The sequence below is a fragment of the Triplophysa dalaica genome, chromosome 20, assembly GCF_015846415.1.
Source record: "Triplophysa dalaica isolate WHDGS20190420 chromosome 20, ASM1584641v1, whole genome shotgun sequence".
Taxonomy (NCBI): Eukaryota; Metazoa; Chordata; class Actinopteri; order Cypriniformes; family Nemacheilidae; genus Triplophysa; species Triplophysa dalaica.
Window position 1 is genome coordinate 12264338 of NC_079561.1, and position 22326 is coordinate 12286663.

Below are 22326 nucleotides of genomic sequence, written 5' to 3' on the forward strand. Positions count from 1 at the left end.
GCTCTGTGTGGATTTGTTTTTGGAAATATTTGCTGATATCTGAGTCACACTCGGGTGTGGTGTATTTAGTTTAGCTGCAAGTAATAGTCATATTTCATTTTAAAGAAAGCTTTCAAAAAGTAAGGTCTACTGAAAGCCAATGGAACATATTCGTTCATAGATTTTATAAATGTTCCACAAATAAACTGAAAGCATAAAATGTATAAAAAGTATTTTATAAGGTGTTGCATGTGTCACCGGGTGGCTTGATTGCTGGCCATAACAAGCGGCAGCTGAAGCGAATTAAGCTGCGCTTCATTGAAGCACGCGCTCAGGACGAGGGTGTATAAAAGAGTGGTGTTCTGGGCAAGCAAGTGTGGTGTATCTGGACTGGTGTGTGTCTTGACGGCGGCGTAACCGGAGAGAGCTGAAGGTTGGATGTCTGATCGGTGTTCTAGTGGGAAGAGATTACACAGCAGAGGGGAAGGTCGCTGATGTGTTCACGTCAAACTTCTGCAGTCGCCATCCTTGGAGTCATTCACCCTACAGCAAGAGGAGAAACAGGTCGACTAATCACTGTGGAGATGAAGTGAGTTTGCAGTGTCTGAGAGAGTGAAATACACACGTGTGAGGATTTCTAAGAGTGATTTATGCACGAGTGTGGTGAGGTCTAACGACTGTGTTTCTCCAGAAACTGAGATGAATGACAATTGACGTCTGCATATGAAGATCCTTTTGAATTGATCTGCCTAAAGCTGTGTTCAGGTTTTCCTTTGTGCCCGGAGTGGCGACGGACTCAAGCTGAGCTTGAACACCGCCATTGCCTGTCCCTCGGGGAAGAGGTGAAGCTGTTGTCCTTCCGCCGACTGGTCTACGAACTCACACACCAGCCGAGCCCGAACACCGTCGTTGTCTGTCCCTCGGGGAAGAGGAGAAGTTGCTGTCCTCCCCTGGTTTGTTCTGTGAACTGACACACCAGCCGAGCCCGAACACCGTCGTTGTCTGTCCCTCGGGGAAGAGGAGAAGTTGCTGTTCTCCCCTGGATTGTTCTGTGAACTTACACACCAGCCGAGCCCGAACACCGTCGTTGTCTGTCCCTCGGGGAAGAGGAGAAGTTGCTGTCATCCCCTGGACTGTTCTGTGAACTTACACACCAGCCGAGTCTGAGCATTGTCGGCTGCCTGTCTCACGAACACTTCCGAGGAGACGAAGGAAGCCACTGTCTCACCCACGAACATTTGCATCACTGCTTTTAATGTTTTAAGTTAATAAAATACTTACCCTTTTAAATCCACTTCTTGTTGTCCGCCTCTTGGTGTCCTCGGGTGTCTGCTCCTCCGGAGTGTGGTTATTGGCCCTCGGCCCTAACATCGGTGACATCACTTTTGGCGTAGTCGGCAGGGTTACCACTCGGAGTTGAGCGGCCGGAGGACCCAGGATGGCGGACGAGGACTTGCCAGCCGTCCGGCAGCCGATGGCATCTATGTTCATGGGAGTTCCGTGGGCTCAAAAGTATGGTGGATCTGGCTCTGAGTTGAGTTTTTCGGACTGGAGGGCGCAAGTGGAGTACTTGGCCGGACTGCAAGGGCTCAGTGAAGCCCAGAAGATACAGTTTGTCTTGAATTCACTTGAGGGGGAGGCGAAGAGAGAAGTCCGAGCAGCACCTGAAGCCGTCCGAGCCACCACACGGGCCATATTCGAATTTCTGTCTGGGCAATACGGTGATTCGACTCCGGTGGCAGTGTTACGAACGCAGTTTTTCAATTGTAAGCAGGTACCTGGGCAGACACTGCGAGCATTCGCTCTGCGACTACGGGAACTGTTCTCCAGGCTGAAGAATCGAGAACATCATGGACTGGGAGAGGAAGAGACACTGTTAAGAGACCAGTTCCTGTTGGGGTTACGAGAAGGTCCAATACGACAGAGTCTGAGGTTACAGCTTCGAAGGGACGCCACCCTGACATTCGAAGATGTACGTAAGGAGGCCCTAGCCTTGGAACAAGATCACCATCAGACTGTAGAAACACCGGTGTGTATGGCTGCAAGTGGAATGAGTGCCCCAACACAGCCCGAACCGACCGACTGGAAGCGGACCCTACGTGCGGAGTTAATGAAAGACGTCCGAGAAGAAATGGCCGAACTCTCAAAATCCATTCTTGGAGAACTCCGCCGTGGACGGCCAGAGCCCCTGCCCCTACCTCGAGAACGTTCGTATTCTGACGGAGGGAGAGATCCGGGAAGACGCACCAGCCGTCCGTTCAGTTCCAGGTTCCAGTGGGATGAGCAGGGGCGCCCGATCTGCAACACCTGCGGAGAGCCCGGACACTACAGCCGCCAATGCGGTTCCCGACGTAGCTCGCAAGGGGGTTTTTAGAACGACCGGCCACTGTGGGTCAAGTGGTCGGGACCCCCCGGATAGACCCTTGTGTGGACTCAGCTCCACGAGACGGCCTAGTGGGACGCTGTCCCCTCCTGGAGATTAAGATCAATGGCGTTACTGTTCGGTGCCTGGTAGACACAGGGTCCCAGGTCACTATGTTGTCTGAGAGTTTGTCCAAAGATCTGTTTGATGCTCATCACTTACCCGAAGCTGAAGTCCCTTGGCTCACCCTGCGTGGGGCAAATGGCCTGCGCATCCCCTACATCGGATACCAGGTCACCAACTTCGAAATTCACGGCACCACAATCCCGAAGAAGGGGGTAGTGATCGTGCGAGACTCCTGTCTGGGAGAACATCGAGCCCTGTTAGGGATGAATGTCATCATGGACTGTTGGGAGGAACTGTTCCAGGCTGGACCTCTTCGTTACACCTCCACAGCCGAGAAGAAGGAGTGGGAGCGTGTTGTGACTGACTGTCGGCGGGTGCAGGTGGCGATTTTCCAACGCGACCGGGAGGACGTGGGTCGGGTGGCCTGCCGGTATGCTGTTTCTGTCCCTGCCCGGAGCGAAGCTGTGGTCTGGGTTCGGCTGCCAGGTCGGACCTATGGCCCTGAAGATTGCCTCCTTGTTGAACCCCACTGGGAGTGCCAGACTGTTGAAGTCGCTCGGGGGTTAACAGTAGCCCGTCGGGGCCGAGTCGCAGTTAAAGTAAGAAACCCGAATACTTACCCCGTCCATCTGTACCGTCACCAACGACTGACCCGTATCACGCCTGTAGACCCCCACCAGGTGAGGGAGGAGCAGGAGGTCCGCTTCTGCCAAGTGAGCGCCACAGTGGTCGAGGTTGGCCTGGCGGAGAAGGAGTCTCGTCCTGGTTCCACTGCACAGGGCATGCCGGGCCACCTTCAGAGCGAGTCCCTGGAAGGAGAGGGCCTAACGGAAGAACAAACCCGCAAACTCCAGAGTCTACTGGCCAAGTGGCAACACGTCTTCTCCACCCACGACGAAGACTATGGGTGCACCGACATAGTCAAGCACGCCATTCCTACTGGAGACGCCCCACCCAGTCGAGAACGATACCGCCCAGTCCCTCCGACTTTGTATACGGAAGTACGAGCCCTACTGAAAGGAATGTTGGGACGAGGAGTTATCCGGGAGAGCAGCAGCCCATGGGCCGCCCCAATTGTCCTGGTCCGCAAGAAGACAGGCTCTTGGAGGTTTTGTGTAGACTATCGGAAACTGAACTTGGTCACCAAGAAGGATGCCTTTCCCTTGCCCCGGATCGAGGATTCCCTTACGGGACTGACCGGCGCCAGCTGGTACTCTACCCTGGACTTAGCGAGTGGCTACTGGCAGGTGAGGATGGAGGAACAGGACCGCGAGAAGACTGCCTTTACCACCCCCTTCGGCCTATTTGAATGGGATCGTATGCCCTTCGGCCTCTGTAACGCTCCTGCGACCTTCCAGAGGCTCATGCAGCGATGCCTGGGAGGGCAGCTGATGGACTCCGCCTTGGTTTACTTAGACGATGTGATCGTCTACTCCCCTGACTTCAATGGTCACTTGTCACACTTGGAGCAAGTCTTCCGGGCAATGGAACGGTATGGACTGAAGCTCCAGCCCGGGAAATGCCAGCTCCTCAGAAGAGAGGTTCAGTTCCTGGGGCACCGGGTGAGCGCTGCAGGAGTGGCTGTTGATCCGGAGAAGGTGTCTGCAGTGCAGGGCTGGGTCCCTCCGAAGACCGTAAGGCAGGTACGGTCCTTTCTTGGATTCGTCGGCTACTACAGACGCTTCATAAAGGACTTCTCAAAAATTGCAAAACCCCTGAATCAGCTGCTGGCCGGTACCGGTACCTCGCGGAGCCGAAGTTCCCCTACCATCACCTGGAGTCAGGAGTGCGAGACCGCCTTCCACCGACTCAAGCAGGAGTTGTTGCAGGCCCCCATTCTGGCTTACGCCGATTTCACCCAGCCTTTCGTCCTCTACACTGACGCTAGCAATAGCGGGCTGGGAGCCGTACTGGCCCAACGACAAGACGGGACAGAAAGGGTCATTGCCTACGCCAGTCGGAGCCTCCACCCTGCTGAACGGAACGATGCCAATTACAGCTCTTTTAAAATTGAGCTGCTGGCCCTGAAGTGGGCTCTGTGCGAGAAGTTTAAGGATTACCTGTGGGGAGCCGAAGTGCTGGTAGTAACCGACAACAGTCCGCTGGTACACCTGCAGACCGCGAAGCTGGGAGCGGTGGAGCAGCGGTGGGTGGCCCAGCTCGCCAACTTCAACTATCGGCTACAATATCGACCAGGCCGAGAGCACATAAATGCCGATGTCCTGTCCCGATTACCACCAGCTAGGGAAGGGGGAACTTCAGGGCCAGAACCAGAAGAAGGGCTGATGGTGGGAGTGGTGGAAGCACCTGGAGCACGAGCGGAAGGCATACCAGCAAATTGGGGATGGGACCCCCATCGATGGAGGGAACGGCAAGAGCAGGATGAAGGGCTGGCTACCCTGTGGACTTACCTGGAGAGGAACAAATTCCCTGGGGTGGAGGAACGACAGGGACATCCGGTGAGGGTAAAGAAGCTTCTGGGGCAGTGGAAGAGGCTGAAGTTGCGAGATGGTGTGATCTGTAGGTCTGTTCTGGACTCGAGGACCCATGAGATGGTGTCTCAGGTGGTGGTGCCTGAAGCCCAAATTCAGCCGTTGCTCCAGGCCTATCATGATCAGTTAGAACATCAGGGCCAAGAACGGACAGTATCACTACTGCGTCGGCACTTCTTTTGGAGTGGTATGGAAGAGTCGGTGGGGAGGTATGTACAAGGATGCCCCCGTTGCACGCTGTTCAAGTCCCGACGAGACGTGAGGGCCCCTATGGTTCCGGTGCGACCCAGAGCCCCGTTACATATGGTGGCTATGGACTTCCTGACCTTAAGTCGCCCAGCAGACCGCTACCAGAACATCTTGGTAGTGACTGACTTGTTCACTAAGTACGCTTGGGCCATACCAACCTTGGACCAGACCGCCGCCACCACTGCCGGTGCCCTATGGAGACACGTCTTCCAGCCCTTTGGATGTCCCGAGACGCTCCATTCTGACCAAGGGCCGAACTTTGAGTCCCGTGTCATCCAGGAGCTATGCAGTCTGTACGGATGCCGGAAAACCCGCACCACGCCTTATCACCCACAGGGGAACGGAGGGTGCGAACGCTTCAATCAGACGCTCTTGAGTCTACTGGGAACACTAGATGCAGACCATCAAGGTTACTGGACGGACAGCCTGCCGGCTCTGGTGCAGGCCTATAATAACAGCATCCACAGCACAACGGGGTATGCCCCGACTTACCTGATGTTTGGGAGGCATGTGCGCCTGCCCACAGATCTGCTGTTAGGAGCAGTCCCGGCTGAAGCCCCCGCCACCACCACTGAATGGGTACACCGACACCATCGTCAACTCCACTCTGCCTATGACAAGGTAACCAAGCATCTGGAGGCAGCAGCAAAGAAGAACAAGAGATTGTACGACCGCACCGCTCGAGAGGCTCCTTTGTTACCCGGAGAACGGGTACTGGTGCGGGATAACCGGCGCCAGGGGAAGGGTAAACTCAGCGACCGGTGGGAAACCACCCCCTACGTAGTGGAGCAACAGCAAAGGCCTGACCAACCCGTGTACACCATCCGTCCCGAGGGTAGGTCAGGCCCTGTGAGAGTCCTGCACCGAAACCTGCTGCGTCCTTGTCCAAATTACCTGCGACAAGAGACTGAGGCGCCGCCAGCACCTGTGGCCCCTGTACCAACTTGGGTGGGCTGGCCTATGATCCGAAGGGCCCCCACTCCTGAGCCCAGGGAGGGGGAGGCCGAGGCCCCAGCTCGACGCTCCCAACGGGAGACTAGAGGAGTACCCCCTGCAAGATACGGAGAATGGGAGTCGGGACCCCGTTCTCGGGACTAGAACGGATCCGGTGGGGGAGGGTGTCACCGGGTGGCTTGATTGCTGGCCATAACAAGCGGCAGCTGAAGCGAATTAAGCTGCGCTTCATTGAAGCACGCGCTCAGGACGAGGGTGTATAAAAGAGTGGTGTTCTGGGCAAGCAAGTGTGGTGTATCTGGACTGGTGTGTGTCTTGACGGCGGCGTAACCGGAGAGAGCTGAAGGTTGGATGTCTGATCGGTGTTCTAGTGGGAAGAGATTACACAGCAGAGGGGAAGGTCGCTGATGTGTTCACGTCAAACTTCTGCAGTCGCCATCCTTGGAGTCATTCACCCTACAGCAAGAGGAGAAACAGGTCGACTAATCACTGTGGAGATGAAGTGAGTTTGCAGTGTCTGAGAGAGTGAAATACACACGTGTGAGGATTTCTAAGAGTGATTTATGCACGAGTGTGGTGAGGTCTAACGACTGTGTTTCTCCAGAAACTGAGATGAATGACAATTGACGTCTGCATATGAAGATCCTTTTGAATTGATCTGCCTAAAGCTGTGTTCAGGTTTTCCTTTGTGCCCGGAGTGGCGACGGACTCAAGCTGAGCTTGAACACCGCCATTGCCTGTCCCTCGGGGAAGAGGTGAAGCTGTTGTCCTTCCGCCGACTGGTCTACGAACTCACACACCAGCCGAGCCCGAACACCGTCGTTGTCTGTCCCTCGGGGAAGAGGAGAAGTTGCTGTCCTCCCCTGGTTTGTTCTGTGAACTGACACACCAGCCGAGCCCGAACACCGTCGTTGTCTGTCCCTCGGGGAAGAGGAGAAGTTGCTGTTCTCCCCTGGATTGTTCTGTGAACTTACACACCAGCCGAGCCCGAACACCGTCGTTGTCTGTCCCTCGGGGAAGAGGAGAAGTTGCTGTCATCCCCTGGACTGTTCTGTGAACTTACACACCAGCCGAGTCTGAGCATTGTCGGCTGCCTGTCTCACGAACACTTCCGAGGAGACGAAGGAAGCCACTGTCTCACCCACGAACATTTGCATCACTGCTTTTAATGTTTTAAGTTAATAAAATACTTACCCTTTTAAATCCACTTCTTGTTGTCCGCCTCTTGGTGTCCTCGGGTGTCTGCTCCTCCGGAGTGTGGTTATTGGCCCTCGGCCCTAACATCGGTGACACATGTGTTTTATTGCCAATCATACTGGGATTGTGTGAAGTTTACTTTGGGAACTTTGAGAACTTATACAGAACAAAGCGCAAAAGTTTAAAACTATAGCTCCACTTGATTTATAAAAAAAACCATTTGTAAGATCTATAGGGATGCACAATATTATCGGCATGCAGATACATGTATAATCGGCAGGTATTGGCTTATAAATTAAATATCGGCCCAATATGAAAAATGTCTTATTGCGTCTGAACTACCATTGTGTTAAAAATTGACATGGTTTTAGGTTAAGCCAGTGTTCTGACATTTTGTGCTACCCTTATGAGCCCTACGTATTTATGTTTCTCACCTTTTTTTATTTACCAAGTATTTTTGTTTAACAACTGTAATATGCATCACACACTGTTTCGCATTGATATCTGAACACAGATTTATAAAATATATGCTCTAGCAGCAGTAATATAATCATTTGGGTGTGGAGTGCAAATCAGATCATACGTTCATAATGGCGCAACATAACTTTATTACGATACTGCATGTCAGTCAGAAATCCAAACAAGCTCAAGCTCTAAATCCTCCATGTCAAGCATTCACAATATAAGATCCATTTGCCCTTGAAGTCCACAAATGTAATTAATCAGCAAACTGTGAATATATTTCCCATTGTGTACATTAGATTTCTTGTGAAAGAACAGCCATTGTTTTCCAACAAAGTATGCAGACAGCGCGGTTTTCCTAAGGTAAAACTGGGTAAAATCTGATCTGTCAGTCTTATGTAGCGTTATATAATGAGACCACACACACATGATTCATATTTCACAAGCACACTTTAAGTTCGTTATTTCACAGCTGTGTTGTTAGTTTGTCAGCAATAGGCTAATGCTATAGCACAGTCCTGTAACGTTCCTCCTGTCCTAACCATCCAAACATTCATCAGTGAGCCATAATCAGTCACCACAGAGTCTGTAGGTATTTATGAATGTACAGTATCTCACAGAAGTGAGTATATTTTTTTATATCTTTTCATGTGACAACTCTTAAGAAATGACACTTTGCTACAATGTAAAGTACTGAGTGTCCATCTTGTATAACAGAGTAAATTTGCTGTCCCCTACAAATAACTCAACACACAGCCATTAATGTCTCAACCGCTGTCAATAAAAATGAGTTCACCCCTAGTGATAATGTCCAAATTAGGCCCAAAGTGCCAACATTTTTGGTGGCCACCATTATTTTCCAGCACTGCTTTAACCTTCTTGGGCATGGAGTTCAGCAGAGCTTCACAGGTTGCCACAGGAGTCTTCTTCCAATCCTTCATGACGACATCACAGACCTGGTAGATGTTAGATACCTTGCGGTTCTCCACCTTCCGTTTGAGGATGCCACACAGATGCTCAATAGGGTTTAGTTCTGGAGACATGCTTGGCCAGTCCATCAGCTTCACCCTCAGCTTCTTTTGGGATCGTTATCATGATGGAATACTGCCCCGTGGCCCATTCTCCGAAGGGAGGGGATCATGCTCTGCTTCAGTAGGTCACAGTACATGTTGGCATTCATGGTTCCCTCAGTGAACTGTAGCTCCCCAGTGCCAGCAAAACTCATGCAGCCCCAGACCATGACACTCCCACCAAAATGCTTGACTGTCGGCAAGACAAACTTCTCACCTGGTTGCTTCCACACACGCTTGTCACTGAAACAAATAAGTTTATCTTGGTCTCATCAGACCACGGGACATGGTTCCAGTAATCCATATCCTTAGTCTGCTTGTCTTCAGCAAACTGTTTGCAGGCTTTCTTGTGCATCATCTTTAGAAGAGGCTTCCATTTAGGTGGACAGCCATGAAGACCAGTTTGATGCAGTGTGCGGTGTATGGTCTGAGCACTGACAGGATGACCCCCCATCCCTTCAACCTCTGCAGCAATGCTGGCAGCACTCGTACTGTACGTCTATTTCCCAAGAAAACCTCTGAATAGGACACTGAGCACATGCACTTAACTTATTTGGTTCTGTTCCTGTTCTGTGAGAACCTGTCCTGTTAAACCGCTGTATGGTCTTGGCCATCGTGCTGCAGCTTAGTTTCAGGGTCTTGGCAATCTTCTTATAGCCTAGGCCATCTTTATGTAGAGCAATTTTTTTCAGACCGTCAGAGAGTTCTCGACAATGAGGTGCCATGTTGAACTTCCAGTGACAAGTAGGGATGGGAACCGAGAACCGGTTCTTCTCTAGAAGCGGTGCCCAGTGAATCGATTCCTTGGAACCGTTAGCGTATCTGCCTAACGATTCCGCTTATTGGTTCCGCTCATTGCAAATGTGTCATCATCATGATCTCACACACACGCTGCGTTGTTTTGGTTACACAGCAAACATGTCATCGAGGCAGAAGCGACCAAAAGCGTGGTTATATTTCACTAGAAAAGACGCAAATGCGGTCATTTGCAACAACTGTAAAAGTTTAATTTTGGCAAAGGGAGGAACTGCCTCCAATATGCAGAAACATTTGGCCACACAGCACGCAATTCATTTGCAGGACTGTCGCGTGTTTGATACACTACTATACTATTTGTTGTTGCGACAGAGCAACAACAAGTGATTGTCAACAAGTAAGTCAAGCGGCAGCGGAGCTAACGGGTAACTTCTCTATTTAGTTCATGTGAGGGCCATTTCATCGTGTAAACTTTTACTATATGAATAATAATCTCCATTGTCATTGTCACAAGCTCTTCCTTGACTGTTTAGTCTGTGTTTTTAGTTTTTATGGCACTTAAATGGCAGTTTTTTTTTTGTTTGGACCAATGATGAATGTGAAAAATTCTATAGGTCCCTGGACTTTACTTTGTATCCTACTTTTAGGTTTGTTCTGAGGTTGCTACACATAATTTGTGTATACTCTGAGTATGTGCTGTGTTCTTATCAGATATTAAAGCGAGTTAATACAAACAAACAAATTTGTACATATTCCCTCACCCAATGAGAATCTATAAGAGAATCGATAAGGAATCGGAATCGTTAAATTCTTATCAATTCCCGTCCCTAGTGACCAGTATGAGAGAGTGAGAGCGATAACACCAAATTTAACACACCTGTGACCTTGTAACACTAACGAATCACATGACACCGGGGAGGGAAATGGCTAATTGGGCCCAATTTGGACATTTCCAATTAGGGGTGTACTCACTTTTGTTGCCAGCGGTTTACACGACTTCATGTTTAGTTATTTTGAGAGGACAGAAAATAAACACTGTTATACAAGCTGTTTACACTGATATTAAGCTGCAGTTAAAGCTATTGGCCATTAAAACAAGTGATTTCTTTGATCATTTATCAACGATTCTCAATAAGTCTGTATGGAAAACACTTGGTATCTACTTGTTGAATAGTTGTTAGGTTCTTTCCATAAAGGTTTTATTAGACGTTATTACTATATGCCGTTTATTGCTGTCAAACAGTAAAACTCACTTTACAAATTTCATGTAATTATGTAAAATAAATAAAATTCTACAAAAGTTTTGCAGATATTCACATGAGGTACAATATAACAGAAAAACGTAAATGAATAAACGATTACTTTTTTATTACAGACTTAAAATTTAGGGTAATACGTGGTTTTAGAGCACTTTTGGAAATGCCATGATAGGAAAAAATTCAAGAGATGCACCCTTTGTTCTATCATCAAAAAAGACTTATAAACTTACAGTATATCAGTATCGGCTATTGGTTAAAATGACTCAAAAAATATAGACAAAAATTTAATACCGTACATAGTAAGATCATTCTTATACGATCTTAAGTTGAAAGTTGTATTTAGAAAACTGCCCATAGTCACATTTTCTCACATAATTCTTGCAGATTTTAAGACAATGCCGTAGGCTGTGGCACATTCAAATAAGTATGATAAATAACTTCTGCCATGCAGATAATATTTATATATAAATCTGTATATATTTTGAATAAACAGTATGTAAGTATGTAAAAACATACCTTTATAAATGCACATTGAATGATATGTATGTATGAGGAGATTAAAAATTGTCCATTCAGAAAACACAGCTCTCTAAATCATTAAATCTTAATATAAACACTGCATTTTAGGGAATAAACAAGAAGACACTTATGTACAGCAGTCTCCACTGTAAGTTTACCAAATGATAGATGGATCATGTAATCAGACTTTAAATGTTGAACTCTAGCTGAATATTAAGTAGTTCTGTGAAGTTTGTCCAGCAGTTTCTCAACAGTGTCTGTGTGACCAGCGCCGGACAGTCGGCTCAGTGTTAAAACCCGGCGAGCAAGAGACGGGGTGGCGACCTGTGGTGAAATTTACGTGAGTGTAGCTATCCCTAGCTGTACTGCTGAGCACGCTCGAAACAGAGTGGTGTTTACAAGCAAGAGCTCGCCCGTGAACACATCCAGCTCTGTGTTATTCCTTCCATTTTATGCCTAGTGTGACATTAATGCCTCTACAGGGAACAACTTGGGTCTCGCCTGTTGGTTTACATCTCTTCTCTTTCCTCAATAACGGCTGAGATAAGAAACATGGAGTGACATCACCAAATGAAGTTAACTGTTTTAAGGAATGTTAAAAGATATCTTTTTATAAGTGGTCTGCCACAGCAAAGGGCTTGTTCTGAGTATTTAACTTTTTAAAAACTGTATTAAGAGCATATATATATTAGACTCTTACTATAATTTACCAATAATTAATTTCCATAATAGGGTCAAGAGTTCCCTTATATCTGTAAAATATATAAAAAAACTGATGTATGAAAATATAAATAACTGTCCATTGGTGTGCAAGTGAGCCACTTTTGAATGATGTTAACCGTTTATGAAAGACAGTAGCAACACTGTTTCATTTAAAGCTGTTTGTTACATTTGAATATTTTGTTTGCTCTTTGGATAGCTGCCAAAAACTTCAAACGTTCGTACACGTTCATCAATTTACTCACTGACTTATATAGCAGTGGGTTTTAAGTTGCCATCATGAATTAGTGCAAAAAGTGCATGATGATTTGAAACTGAGGTATTAACACATGTGGTTATGGATAAAATAATGCACCACCTTAAAAGCATGCACTTTACCTGAGATCATTGATTCTATGCGACATAAATGTTGAGCGATATTGAAGTTTGTTTTTGTTTTAAGTGTGTTAACACTTTTATTTGCTGACGATTAGTATTTGAGACTTGATAAAAATATGAGAGCATAATCAAATTTGTGATCCTGGTTTATCAACACAATTTCTTTGAATTGAGAAGGTGGGTGAGGTCAGTTTTTTCCACTTGGACGGTCTGTTGGTTAGAACAGTGAAATGACAAAACAAAGTAGAGCACTCTCGACATGGATTCAAACACGCTCACGTCCCTTTCGGCTTTAGAGGAAGGAAGCTGTGTATGTTCTCGAGTGCATCGTATTATTGTGACATGGCCTTCCAAACTCTGCCAGAAAATTAGGTCCATTCAGTGTCAAAATGGAGGACTATCTTCACCAATTTCAGTTTTTCCTTTTGGGTGTCCTCAGTCACATCAAAGCTGACACCTAATTTCCTGTATATTTGTTATTGCCAGATGCGTCATGCATGGCTTTGTTTAGAAGTGGCACCAGTTCAACAGTGTTGGCTCATTGGATGCCCAAAGATATATTATTATAATTTTTCTGATATACATGTAGACATATATATTATATTTTGTGATCTGCAATATAAGCAATTATGTACCTATGTTATTTATATTTTTATTATTTGTATTAAACCAAAATTGCAACTGAACTTGTCAGACTGTATCACCATACAGTTTTATTGTAACTTTGACATTTGTCATTTTGTGTAGTACAGGAAAAAAGAGACATTTGATTTGGTAAACGACGCTACAGTTTACAACACAAAGCTAAAGATACATGATTTGACTGACCAAATGTACATATGTGAATAATTCATTTCTACCACAATATTTTATCGAAACCACCGTAAATGCGATTTAAATTTTTGGAAGTTGCAAGGCCATTTGTCCTATCAAATTGGCACAAAGGTTACAGTTACGTTTACAGTACAGTAAGCATAAGATTTATTGTGACAGATAAAGTTGGTTAAACCAACCATGTACGCTAAGTGAACATGACAGTAAAGCGTTAATGTCTATTTCCTTGCAGTTAAAACATATTGGTTTTATATTAACAGAACATTGTAGTGAAACCAAAGAGGAGGAAGCATGCTGGCAGGCAGGCGACTGTTTAAAAAAAGAGCATGTAATTTATCACTGGTCCCTCATGCCATAACACTTGTGCAAGGGAGCAGTGTAGCATCTTTAGAGTGGGTGTGTGTGAGAGAGAGAGAGAGAGAAAGATAGAGAAGGGGGTGGAGGAAGGTGTGTGTGTGGTTGAATGAGCGTGGGGGAGCGAGGGGAGGGACTGTTTCTGCGTCTGTCTTCTGTGTCATTCTGCTGCTGCACGGCTGAGCAGCAAGTCATTCTGCTGGAGGGAGGAGAGAGAGAGAGAGAGAGAGAGAGAGAGAGAGGGGGGAAGAATGAGTGAGTATCTAGCACTAGAGCAGCTGCAACAGAGGCAGTCTGACTGCGCAGAGCCAGATGCTGGATTTACATGCTAAAGACACCAGAAACACGGATTACCTCTTCAATACAGGATCGGTCTATCGGTTTTTCTCTATGTGTTACTGGACAGCTCGTTTTCCCTGTGATAAGGATTTGGACGTAAGCGACAGAGCTTGCGGACCTTGCACTGTCTCTTCTTTTGCTCTTTGTGAAACCGTTTGACTTACTGATGCTTTTACGTGGTTTTACGCAGGAGGAATGCTTGGGGGTAGCCCAAGAGGACGAGGAGTAGATCTGGATACTGAGGCTGACAAAACCTCCAAAGCCAAGACCCCTCAGGGCCAGGCGGGAGCCAAAGGAGTCGGGGGCATGGCTGCGAAAAGGGGCAAGTCAGGGCTCCCACAAGCTTCTCCTCGGACTGAGTTAAAAGTCTACCGAGCTGGTAATTCTGAGGGTCGTCTACCAGTGCCTACCAGCTTGCGCAAACAGAAGTCTTTGACCAATCTGTGTGTGCTTACGGACTTGGAGAAAAAGATGCACCTGTACCAGCCCAAGTGGTCGGATGATATGGAAAAGCCAGTGGCTGAACAGAACAAGTCTGGCTCAAAGCTAAAAGATGCCGGAGGAAGCACTGGGAAGGGTATTCCGCTTTCTAAGAACCTTTCCAAGTCTGAACATTCTTTGTTTCAGGGAAGACCAAAACCTTTCAGCCCGACTTCCAACCTGAGCAAACCCAGTCGAATACCTAGGGGTCCGTATGCTGAGGTCAAACCCATTAGCAAGTCTCAAGATCTGGCAGAGGACAAGTCAGATGATGAGATCCTGTCAAGCAAAGCTAAAGCTAATGGTAAGAAGTCTGTAAGTGGAACTACTGGAGCAACCAACCCGGGAGATGGGAAAGAAGCATCAGAACCTGAGGAAGGGGACAAGACCTTTTTAAAGGTGGATCCGGAATTGGTTGTAACAGTACTTGGAGACCTGGAACAGCTTCTCTTCAGTCAGATGTTCGGTAAGTAATACCAATATCTGCTAATCTTCTTGCAATGCCGAGGAATGAGCAATGCTAACAACCTGCCTGATCGACGGACCCAACATTCTCGCATCTTCATTTTTCAACCCAGCCCTGCTCCTGCTTAGCAACCACCTTTCTGTTTCCTTTACATTCTGTGCTGCTCACAACGCTACCTACTCTCCTCACATCTATTTGCTTGATGCTTAATCTGCATGTTAATCATCATTGTCTTTTTTATTTCCTGTGAAACAGTGCATTGATCCATTAAACAATTTCCACGACCCCTTTTGTTTACATTGCAAGCTCACACATCGCATCTGTGCACGCATTGGGCGAGACCAATCTGTACTCCAAATGGGGGGTGGGGGGTTGTTCCAGGGGTATATTTGCTTCACTATTGTACCATTCAGAGTTGACACACTGCCCTAATCTTCAGCGTTTGCATCCTTGCTCCTGTTCCCTAAGGCTGTGAATTGGATTACTGATATTAATTTCTACAATCTGCACCGATAGCGCCAATTCAGAATGTGTTATTTTAATATTAAAGCAGGCTTACATTATATATGTTTAAATAAATGTCAAAAAATGTCAAAATGGGAACTTAAAAATAAACCTCACTGGCTTGAATTGTTTTCAAGTCGTGGTGGGCAACATATTTAGCCTTGCCGCTGGTGCCATTGATCTGTGGGGCAGTTGACAGATGGTTCCCCTCTCTCTTCCTCTCTTCCCTCTCTCTCTCACTCTCTTTTTCTGTCACCGGGGGACTTCAAAAAGAATAATAGGGGTGTCACACTCTTTCAGAAGGTCAGTGACTCAGAATGAGGCGGCAAGGGCGCACAAGAATTGTGCGTTTTGTTTTTAGTTAAGAAAACATGAACAATGTGGTGACTTATTGGCAGATTGCTTAGCTGTTTTTAGTCACCTTCCTATTCTAGTTCCTATTCTTTAAGGGCCAGTTCACCCCGAAAATTTTAATTCTGTCATTAATAACTAATGTCTTTCAAAGCATGTGTCTTTTCTTTTGCGTAAAATACAGTAAAATGGTTGTTTATATCTTATCTGAGCTGTTCTTTCACATCAAAATATTGACCACGTGTGTCCACGTGAGAATCAAGCGTGTCTCTTGTATAAAGCTATCATATGATTTTAAAACACTTGGTAGGTCTTTGTCCCCATTCCCTTTTATTTTATGGGAAAAGTACCTAGGTTATTTGTATTTTGGATAAAATAAGGGTAGGTTATTAATGGCACATTTCTTCATTTTTGGGCAGAAACAATGTCTTAATTTGTTAAGCTATTAGCGATAGCAAGATCTGATGAAGTTAATGTCTTGTTAGCGGTAAATTCAGAGTAGAACCTCATAGTTATAATTTGAAGTAGATCCATTGAGTTCAGATATGAGAAAATGGAATTCAGTCTGTCTGCTACACTACTTTCACATCCTTCCCTGAAGCTTATTTTGACCTTGTAGTATGACACCTTTCTGAAGGGAAACGTGCAGGATTGAAAAAAATATTTTATATTGTTCAGCTGATTAGTACTTTGTATTCTTTTCAGCCTCTTGACCGCTGTACATCACTGTTAATTCCCGCAGTCTTTGTTGCCCTGCGGGTTTAGTTCAAAGTCTCCTTTGTGCTTGTGTCCTGCATGAATTTGTAACTGAATGCATTACTGCTGCTTAGCCCAATACCTCTCCTTTTAGACCCTTCAAAGCAACAACAGTGTATTTCATTCATCCAGTTAGATTGTTGTGAGGGATAGCTCTGTTAAAGCACTATTTAAAGTGTGTATGTGTGTACACATTGTGTTTGGGTTTCCATTTTAAAATATTGAGGAGACCAGCTGGAGAATCATCATTGTGTTAATGCATCTCTTAGACATACACAGTACTTAATGAATCTGACACATGCTTCTCTATCAAACTAAATATCTCACAGTGCAGATGAAAACTCTTTAAAAACAAATTCAACCGCAGTCTATGGAACTCTGGATAAGATGAAATGAAATGATGCAAGTTTAGCCTTCAGTTTAATTTTTTTCATGTTCAGTGACGTCATTAAGTTTAAATGAAGCCAAATACAGATATTCAGTTAGTCTGTATGGACAATGCGAAGACAAAATTTACTTTATAGTATGACTTTGGTCTGTATTATGTGTCCGATTTGTAATTCCAGTGGCCCAAATGCCAAAGTTGTGTGTTGATTCCTATATACAGTAACTCACATACTGATATAATGTATACATTGAATACACTACAAGGGGCTGTTTACATAACACAGTTGTTAACTATAAACAGAAAACTTTAGGTGTTGTGGCTGTTTGTTTACACAACAACAGTGTTTTGGTGGTCAGGAAATGTAGACTTTGAAAACGCATTCAAAGTGCAAAGTTTTAAAAACAAATTTAGTTTACCGTGTAACCAAAAAAATACACAGTTGTAAAGTGAAATGCATATTACGTGCGAATACGTAATATGTTTCTTTACAAAATGAAAAAATCACTAGCTACTGGCGTGTCATGCAAAATACAGCATTTTTTGGACAATATTTCATTCAATTTTACGCAAAAACAAGGTTTTGACTTGGGTGAAGTTGTCTGCCAAATATATAAATGTTTGAATATATTCAACTTTCCTGCTAGTGCCTGGGCAGGGAAAAAATCAACTATATCATGATCCAATCAAATCCTGATAAATCCTTACAAATCCTGATCAAATCAAAATGGATAAAATCATATCCTGGCCTACATTATTTCCTACTGAATGATCTGTTTCACTTAAAAATGCATAAAAACCTGTTTCATCTATTAAGTTCTGATTAAGTTCTACGCTGTAGAGATGATACAGCATAACAGGCATATAAAAACACATTTTTGCCAACAATGTGGTTTGGGTTTATGAGACTACTCAGTGTCTCACTCCACTGTTACAGGGTGTGTCTCACAGCCAAGAACATCCCTACAGCATCCTAACCAGAGGCACTTTACTGCTATCTCTCCCATCATCATCATCATCATCTCTGTCTGGTTTGAGCTGCTCTGGTTGGGCTGGGTCAGTGGGGGACATGATCGCTGTTGACAGCCTCATTCAGAGAGACCTCTGTGTGCTTGTGCTGGGCTTTAAACAACCTTAAGAAATGGGTGGCCTAATTAATAATATACAATAAGACTATTCATTTATCTTAATAATAAAACTCATAATACATTTCCTCTTGAGCGAGGCACAGTGACCTGGAAGTGCTTTGTTAGTCATGCCACAGGATTTCCTCATTTCCTGTATGTGATATTGTTGGGTTATTATGTGCCCTCAATGTGTGTCTATGTGGACTGGTGCATTGAGCAGATGTGTGGTGATAAGTGTGCGGGAAATGACCAGTCATTCAAGCAGAACGGTTTTAAATGGAAACCTTCACTCTTGTCTAATGCCGTGGTTTGGCTGTGTGTATTATGTTTGTTAAGTCAGGAAAGATGTCGTAAGGGTTGAAGTCAGATTGATTGACATCCCAGCATCCTGCAGGCTTCCTTCTCACTGCTCATGATTTCATTTCAGGTCTGGTTGTGTAATGTCAGATCTTAAAGGGAACAACACATACACATATGTATAGCCATAGTACACATTCATGGTTTATTTACTACCTGCTATGCTGTAAATGTTCTTTGTTGCTTCTTGGTATCTATTGCATTGACTAATGTAAACAAATTGAACCAGAATCCACCATAATGAGACAGTCAAACTCAAAAGAGGAAGAGGAGCTCGAAAGAGGAACCATGCATTTGCAAATAAAGGTCAAGTTTTAGTTCATCCCTCTCTGTTGACATGGAAACCCTCGCAACCCACCGCCTCCATTTCATGACCACAGAGATGATTTGTGTACTGTTTGACGCCCAACAGATTTGTAATGTGATTACTGTCATGACCAGCGTCTCCATGCCTCTGCATGCTTCGTGCGGCTAATGCAATCTTACTCCTAATCTGATTTCTGCACGTCTGCAAAACTGCGGAGCGGAAAGAATCCACTCAATTATATGCAACATGGACCTTGTGTTTGTGTAGCTGACTTCACATTCAGCTGGTTGTGTGTTTGTGAAATGATAGGCTTCCTCAAATGTCCAGCTAGTTTTCAAATGTTTAGTTTTATGTGTCGTGGAAGCAAATTTGTATTTTTGAATACTTCTTGTTTTGTGGTTGAATTGGTCTTTGTTACTTTGTCGATAGGAAATACCAATTTGGTTGCCCCTGTTCAGTATACTTGGTGTTTGCTGTTGCAATTTTTTTTAAGAGTTTATTCTAATACCTCAATCCAAGCTTTAAATTTCAATGCAAAATGGTGTCATGGATACGGACATGCTTTTGCTTTTTCCGCTAGATTCATTTTGCCGTGGCGTTCAAACACACCAAACATCCTCCCCACCACGCCTGCAACTTCTCGGTTTCCTTTCATTGCTTATTTACCTTGCCACTGTGTTGCACTATTTCACTAGTTTTACAGACTTTTCCGACCCCCGACTTTTGTTCAGTCGAGGCTCATACAGACAAACTAAGCATCTTTTGGATAAACCTTATGTTTCATTCAGTGGGAAATTGTTGGCAGTACTACTGCCCCGCGATTACAAGGTCTCACTTTTCCGGAGCAGGGATCGCCTCTCTCTCAGCATCTAATACTCTGCGCAAGGAAAAGCAGCACATTCAGTTTTCCGTATGGTGGATGGCTCATGAATAGATGAGTACAAAAAACTGCGTTTCCATAAAACGTGACAATGTTACTAACTGTTTGATATACAAGTATGAAAAAGAAATAGAAAATATGAACACTAGAACAGCTTTATTGGGCAATATGCTTTATTAAAATACACAATGTCTAGAAAGTAGAAGCAAAACAGGTCTGAAGTTCCAACTCATAAAACTTTGTTAATTAGCCTGTGACGTCATCCATCACCAGTTCCACAAAATCCTAGCGGTAACACTGTGTACGATGCCTAGATTGTGCGGCTTTTTTGACGGTATATACTGGAAAAAGTGAAATTGTTACCATTTGGTTATTAGTATGTACTATAGATCATTTTGCAAGACGTAAACAAAAATGATACTTCCTGTCCACTTATTTTTTTATGCTACACAAACGTTAGAACCAAACACGACCAAAAGGATACAAATATTTGGATTTAATTGACCTAGAGTATGTTTATATTTAACACAACAATGGGTAGGGTACCATTGCCAACCATTTGGGTTGAAACATCCCAGCCTAGGTTAATTTATAACCCAACGGTTGGGTTTGTCCATTTTTGACCCATTGATGAGTTGAAAAAAGCCAACAAATTTAGTAAAGTTTTCCGATATTAAAATGTGATAACTTTTTGAATTTAGTGGCAACTCAGCTCCTATCATCTTTACTATACTGTAGGATAGAAAAACGTCCATCCAATGCATACTGACAAATCCTGGAAAAAGCAGTGGATCTCCCATACTGTCTTTGGCATACTGAGGTTTCAGATTTACTATTCATTATACTGAACATACTGATTTTCCTTTACTATATGGAACCCGGATGCCGGGTTGGTCTCTGTGGGCTTCACATGAGGAGCACTTTTTCAGTGTAAAGCATCAGTGACCACAAACAAAGTTGTGTCCCGTTAAGATCAGCGAAGTAGTCACTTACAGTGTAATATTCCACCTAGTTTAGGAGTTAGTTATTGGAGCACAGCGAATGTGTTGCAATAGTTCAGTCTGTACCAAGAGCAAGCCTGTTGAAACTTGGAATATTTTCCTTCTTTTCGAAACTCCAGAATAAACACAGCTGAGAGGTCAAAGTCAGATTATTGGTCTTGTCACTGATGTGTTGTTTATCACTAGAACTAAATACACCAAACAGCTGCCTCCACATCTTTACAGACAGTAACAAAGATAAATGGAGTTTAATGGTTGATGATTTGGTACCCAGGTGTCAAGTCGAGGTTCAAATGGGCACAGGGTGCACGGCTGGCTGGTTCAGGTTAAGGAAGATTAATATTTAATACCCGATTCCTCTGAAACACATCATTTGAATTCTCATAGATCTCCAAACACGTTTGCTTCTCTATTGAGACTTAAGCTTGAGATTGTAAAGACGCCAAGTCTGTTTTGATGCCGAGAGAAAGAAGCGTGGAAACGTGAGCCTGCAGATGTTCACTTGGTTTTTACAATCTGTTTTAAAATACTCTGATGACTCATCTTTAATGATAAAATCCAACCAGGCTGTACATCTGTTAGTCTAAGAGTATTTCGATTCAAAGGATTCTCCTGGAGGCCCTCCTGAGAAACTAAGGGCTTACTCGCATATATCCCGGTTGCTCTCAATTGTGCCCGAGCGCGATTGTCCCCACTTCCCCGCTGGCCTGCGCTCAATTGCTCTTTATGTGTTTATGTCATTGTCATATAAGAGTGATACAAGAGTAAAAGGCTCATTACGCTTTTAAATCACCCTCGCATCATTTAGTATCATAAAGCCGATCGTTACACACAGCTTTGCATTATGTTTGACAAAACTAATATCTTGAGTAGTTTTGGCTGCGGCCACACACGCCTGCACATGTAGTGTGCTGTGTGTCAGAGGTTTTTTACGGTGATAACTGAATCTCGGGGAGGAATTGAAAGTCGCATAATTTACATTATTCTTTCAGTTCTGCGCTCCGGCAAGATTTGCGCTCATACTGCCCCCTTTCCAAACCAAACTGCGCTCCAGCCCACCTCTTCCAATGAGTCTAGGGTGCAGTAAGTGAACTCGCCAGACCGTGGTTTCATGCACTCACACTAGTCAATCGAACCAGGCTTTAGGGGTCAAATACGCCCGGGCGCTGTTCGATTTAGACAATGTAGGCCCTAACCCACATTAATACATTATCTCAGCACCCACAGCCTTGTCCAGATTTAATCTAGGGATATAATCGGAAGTGTTTGGCATCACACCGCCTGCGCATAGGAGGATTTCAGAGATTTTGAGAGAATTGGGACTAAGAGGTGATTGGCAAACGTTTTCAAAACGTGAATAGGAATGTGTACTATATGCATTTGAACCCGTGCGGACCACGTTCACAACTTTGCTTTGTGCAGAGAAGACTGGAGAGCCCTTGTTAATAACAATCGTTGCCCCCAAGCAAGATACGTGGTTGATCTCGTGTTCTCCACACACATGGTCTCCAGTTCCACAGCTGGTCTTATTGAACTTTCATGGTGTGATGGGGTCATTCGGGCCTGAGGTCGAATTTTGGAGTTACAATGTTTTTGTTTGTCACACAGCACTTGCCATTTTTACCTCATTGAGTTTCAGGAAACATTAAGCGAGGAGTGTGA

The 22326-nt window shown here is 44.8% G+C and overlaps 1 protein-coding gene across 2 annotated transcripts in view; it reads left to right on the forward strand.

Annotated features, from left to right (window-relative positions):
• nav1a (neuron navigator 1a) overlaps positions 1 to 22326 on the forward strand; it is a 128160-nt gene that overhangs the window by 31324 nt on the left and 74510 nt on the right. The window contains exon 4 of one of the 2 annotated variants that reach the window (XM_056732712.1): positions 14241 to 14996. The exons of the other annotated variant lie outside the window; for it this stretch is intronic. Within the exon in view, the coding sequence (XP_056588690.1) occupies positions 14241 to 14996 (756 nt within the window). The remainder of the gene's footprint in view (positions 1 to 14240; positions 14997 to 22326) is intronic. 2 annotated transcript variants of the gene reach the window in all.